Consider the following 5503-nt stretch of genomic DNA (forward strand, 5'->3'; position numbering starts at 1 on the left):
AAATAGCTGCTTTTATCAATATTCATTATTAATATTAAGAAAGATAATTTAAAAAAAATGAGAAAATGGGACAATTTTAACGGTGCTTCTAACTTAATTTTAAAAAATAATTTTTTACATAAAATAATTATATAGTATTATTACTGAACGTCTTTTAAACTTTGTATTTAAGTAAATTGAAAACTCTTAAGTATTATATAGTAGCGAGAGATGTATATCTTTCATCATGATTTATTTTACATATCAAAATATCATTATAAAATGTGAAGACCAACAGAGTTCACAACGTTTTTTTAACGTAATTACTTACCCCTGGATGTTTTAAATTAATAACTCTTTCCAAAGCAATGACTAATATGTAATTTGCAGCACTTAATGAGCTAGCAGTTCCATAAACTGAATGTGCAACAGGAATGCCTCTTCGCAGAATGGAATTATCTTGAATATCATCAATCCTGCGAAAATAAGTAAAAGCTATATATAATAATTCAAAATTAGACTGATGAGAATAAATAAATTAATTGAGAGAAATAATCCAATTTTCGGACAAAGTGAATTTTAGTGCTTAAATATTTTAGTGTGACTTTATATTCAATTCTGCAAACCACGCGCTAAAAACCTTTTTCAACCTTGGAACGCAAATATAAACAAAACTGAAATATTAATATCATCTATTAAATTGACAAGCAATTCAATAATATTGATGATAACAAGAATCTTAGAAAGATATTAATAATTTTATGCTAATGTAAGTTTCTTAAAAGCTGTAAGTTATTTATTGCGAAAAATATTACCTCAGCCAGGATTTAAACTTGGATGTCTCGAATTCCATAAGGGCGTCCTTTTGATTCGATGAAGACTTCAGTAATATTTCTCGCAATAACCAAAAACTAGTACAAGAAAGTCGTTTTTTAAAAAAACATGTAAATAATTATGATTCGAAATTAGACTAACAAGAATAAAGCGATTAATTAAGAGAAATAATTCTATTTTCGATCAAAGTGGATCTTAATGTTTAAGTATTTCAGTGTGATTTTATATATGTATATTATATATGTATATATATATATCCAATTTTGCAAATTATACAGAAAAAATTATAATTCCTATAAAAATATTAAATTTTAAGTTAATATAATTGCAGATATTTTGCAAAATATCTATATCTGCACTTTAATTAATTATCCAGTTTTTAACGGGATGCAATGTTACAAAAGACAGAATAATTTAAGATATAATTTTATAATTAATGAGAAAGATATGTAAAAAAAGAAGCAAAACAAAATATTATGTTGATAATTAATAGACTGCAAACTTACAAGATGCTCGAATTGTGAAGCATATTTATTATATCGTCGATTTCTTGGACTTTATCATCTGATATCTTTAGCCAATAATTAAAAGCTTTTGCTAATTTTGCTCTTATTTGTTTTCCGGGAACTTGAAGAATATACCTAATTGGTTCCAATAATTTCTGCAAGAAATTTTATTTCTAAATGTTATCTAATTCAATTAAAAAATAGCAAAAACATAACAAACATAAAAAGATTGTATAACTATCTAATATCTAAATTCTAAGCAGAATCATAAGGCTCATATTCCTGTAAGATGTGTAAGAATTCTTAAATACTTATATCATTATATAATATTTTTACAAACAGCTTACGAGCCATAAAATTTACATGTGAAATTATAAATATTTATAAATAATTGTATGTACATAATAAAATTAGAATACTAATCATAAATTCTTATAGATATTACATAAACATGTTAGAGTCTTACGATTCTGCTTAGAATTGACTTATAAAATTCCAGAAATTTTCGTAATTTCCAAGAATTGCCCAAAATTCAAGATTTCGAATGTTGAAATTTAAACATTTCTAAACATTACTAAACATTTCATGATTATTTTCCTAGAAAAAGAAATTTTTTTTAAACATATAGAGAAGTCTTCTTTGTAAGAAACTTGTAAATATTATTAAAAATGTTATATTAAAGTTAAATAAAAGGAAAGAGACATAAATAAAAGTAAAGAAGACTATTTAATAATATTTATATATAAAATAAAAGAACTATTCTTTAAAGTTATTTAACATATTTTCAGAATTTACATATAATGTCAAAAGTAAAGCTGTAAAAGTAAAAAAATACAAAGAGTAGAATTAAAAAGAAAATGTTTTATTTTTATAATATATATACAGGATGTTTCAAAATTCGCGATCGCGAAGACGTGATACTTGAGGCTAAAACAAATAACTTTTTCCTTTAACGAAATTGCGTCCGATAAATAATTTTTGCGCTTGTTTGTTAACTTCAACCTGCTTTCCTGCAAAAACTACTTGTTAGACGTAATTTTACACAAGGAATAAGTTGTTTCTTTTAGCATAAAGTATCACGTTTTGTACTTTGCGGGTGCGAATTTTGAAACACCCTGCATATATATATAATAATTATACATAATAATTAAAAATAAAAAAAAATTCGAGAAGAATTTAACTCCACATTTTCTCCTTGGATGCGCCTGTATTAATATTAAACACAGACAATAAAAAGACCTATACCCTAAATTCGATCTAAATTATATAGGTTCCTCGTTGTAAACATTTGAGAGATGACCTCACCTGGCTGTACACATATGTCATGTCATTAGTTATGGACTTATATCATATTCGTAGATAAAAAATTTTAAAAAATTTTAAAGGATCGTGTTCGAAAAGTTCAAGGAGTTTCGTATTCAAGCCGCTTACGGCTTGTAAATGGTTGGTGCCTAGATTTATTTTGGGTTGCATTATAGGCCAGGCCGCGTATAGATAATCTCGATGTAAACGATCTAAATGAAATAATTACAAGTGTCTTGCAATCATTTAAAATAGAGTCTGTTTTCTGTGGCTGAACAAGTGTACTTTTTGGAATTTAAGTGAGATATGACATTGGATTATAAATACCAACGTTATCGTCAGTTGTTACATGAAACTCTTATCAGTCAACTGACAGATTATTTCGGAGCTAGGACAATTGAAATTCAGATACAAATCGTCAAGTTGGGAACAATCGAGAGAAGGAGATAAAACGAGGAAAAAAGGAGTTGTATAAATCTTCGTTCAATTTACAGAAAATTTTGTGTAATTAATTATATTATACTAGTGAAATATTAAAATAACATATTTATATATTAATATATTTCTTTTTCAGGATAAAAAGACGTTTATACCGATAAAGAACTTAAGCGCGCGCATGATAGAATTAAGAAATTAATAGCGTCTTTCATTGGCGGAAAAGGGCGCACTCAATGCATTTTAAAGCCGTTGCACAAAAATTGGCGTAAAGACCGTACGTTTAATAAAAATATAGAGACAAATTAAATCACGAAATATTCGATACATTTTATTATGCTATTTGATAAAATACATTGGGCATTTTATCAATTAGACATATCTCACTCATTTTTACATTTAGATCAAAATAGTGTACAACAGCTTTAATGTGCACTGTTCTGCGCAGAAGTTCTGCCAATAAAAAAACTCTATAAATGTACATAGATTATAATATAGTAAAGACTAACCTCATCTTCCTCTTTGTTACCACTCGTAGAGTAATAAAAAGGAATAGGCTTATTGGAGTCCGCCATATCTGAGCGGTGATATATCTCTTGCGCAATGATGAACGTAAATGAGATAACTGCTTGGATCAGTCAGAAATCTTAAAAATAAATTCACGATGACAGGCTAACGGCTGACTATAAACTGGTATAAACGTCAATTGTGCGATGCCTGCCGCCTACCGGAGCCGGAACACTAATTCTGATACTGACTGTTTGGTACATGCGCAGTAAAGCAAGCGATAGCTCAGGTCTTAAATACTATATATACAGGCTGGTATTCGTAGTCGATTCTTAGGAGGGAGTATAAAGTTTTTCAAAATCCTTCCTTTTTAAATGAAAGATTCTGATTGGTTGATATTTTTATGCTTTGCTAAGAATCTGTGCTGGCCAGTATAGACTGTCTTGAAATGATAAATCAATACGAATATTTATATGTGTATTTCATCATAGGATTAATAGTATATTTCATGAAAAAAAATTAGAGGTTATCGGGAGTCACACAGAAATGAAAAGGAGGGATGTTAAGTTTAATTATTAATGCAAGAAAAATAATATAAAGAATATGATTATTAAATGTAATAAAGTTATTTAAAGTAATTGAGAAAATTATTAAAAATGAGGAAATAATTTGGATGGAGAAAAATAATATATATGCATAATGTTATATTTTATCATAGATGCGCACTTCTTGTTTTACGTAATATAAAGTATATTTACTAGCAAATATATTAAAAATAAAAAATGACCTGATAAAAATGTATAATAATAAAAAACGTCATTGGATCTCTCATAAAAAGGAAATGATAAAAATAAGAGTAGAAAATCGTTCAAGAAAATTTTCCAAGAAAATATGTATTTAATATTATCTTAGAAAGATGATAAGGAAGATAAAAAACTTTTGAAAAATTTTGTTTCTGTTCCCTCTTAAAGAAATCTAGCTAATACTAGCCAATACCACCGATGAGATACTATTAAAGACCGACATCCTTACGGGAGTTCTTGTGAATAATTGAAGTAATTAAGAGTTAAAAATTGATAATATTGTACTAATTTTATGATTTAATTGTTTAGTACACGTATTTATGCATTTAAAACTCAATAATACTCGATTTTTCTTTAAAATTGTGATTTCAGTGTTATGGTGAAAGTTTTATTATCGACAGAGATGATAACTGCAGAGAAAAAAATTGTAATTTTTCTGCAATATATAAGATTTTATAGCTTTACAAGTATGCATATTTATTTATGGAACATTAATGTAATAAAAAATCATGAATTTAATAATGTATGAGCCAAATATTTATGTTAATAATAGCAAATTTATATCAATTATCGATGATAGCGTTTTTTAATTACCTCCGAGCCCTTGGAGCCCTTTTTATACCGCCGAAAATTTGCCCAGGGTTAATAATAGTTTCTCGGTCTTTAATAGTATCTCGTCGGTGCCAATACTAAAAGACAATTAATTAATTACTTATTAAAAGCACCTTTAATACTTTTACTACTCCAAACAAGTAATTAATTATTGTCTTTCAGTAATAAATTGACTAATATTATATTGGATTCCTGTAAAGACAATTAACTTTCTTTATTAAAATATTATTGATATATGACTAACTCGTCTTATTTATATTATAAACTTTCAAGTTTAGTCCTTCAAAGACCACTTTAATTGTAATGTAAAAAATAAAGATCGACGTTGATTTTGTAATTCGCAACAAGTTATAATAAAATACGATCGCTGATTGAGTCATTTAATTTTTATTTAAATTTAAAATTATTCTGACTAAACTTTTTCGCGAATACCGTTATGTATGTAATATTCAAGGCCTTCAATGGAATAGTAACGAGTAACGACCAATCAGATTGACTATCACGTTCTTTCCAATCTCCCTCCGA

The 5503-nt window shown here is 27.1% G+C and overlaps 1 protein-coding gene across 3 annotated transcripts in view; it reads right to left on the reverse strand.

Annotated features, from left to right (window-relative positions):
• The window catches only part of LOC108746957 (geranylgeranyl pyrophosphate synthase-like), a 5559-nt gene extending 1685 nt beyond the window's left edge, over nucleotides 1–3874 (reverse strand). Inside the window, exons 1-4 of one of the 3 annotated variants that reach the window (XM_018484108.1) lie at nucleotides 3566–3874; nucleotides 1320–1474; nucleotides 795–890; nucleotides 311–455 (exon numbers count right to left, since the gene is read on the reverse strand). In XM_018484108.1, the coding sequence (XP_018339610.1) occupies nucleotides 311–455; nucleotides 795–890; nucleotides 1320–1474; nucleotides 3566–3631 (462 nt within the window). In that variant the 5' untranslated portion in view covers nucleotides 3632–3874. The remainder of the gene's footprint in view (nucleotides 1–310; nucleotides 456–794; nucleotides 891–1319; nucleotides 1475–3565) is intronic. The other 2 variants (XM_018484109.1, XM_018484110.1) reach the window with 2 other exon arrangements.
• Nucleotides 3875–5503: the final 1629 nt, after the last annotated feature.

The sequence above is a fragment of the Trachymyrmex septentrionalis genome, unplaced genomic scaffold, assembly GCF_001594115.1.
Source record: "Trachymyrmex septentrionalis isolate Tsep2-gDNA-1 unplaced genomic scaffold, Tsep1.0 scaffold19, whole genome shotgun sequence".
In the NCBI taxonomy this organism is placed as follows: Eukaryota; Metazoa; Arthropoda; class Insecta; order Hymenoptera; family Formicidae; genus Trachymyrmex; species Trachymyrmex septentrionalis.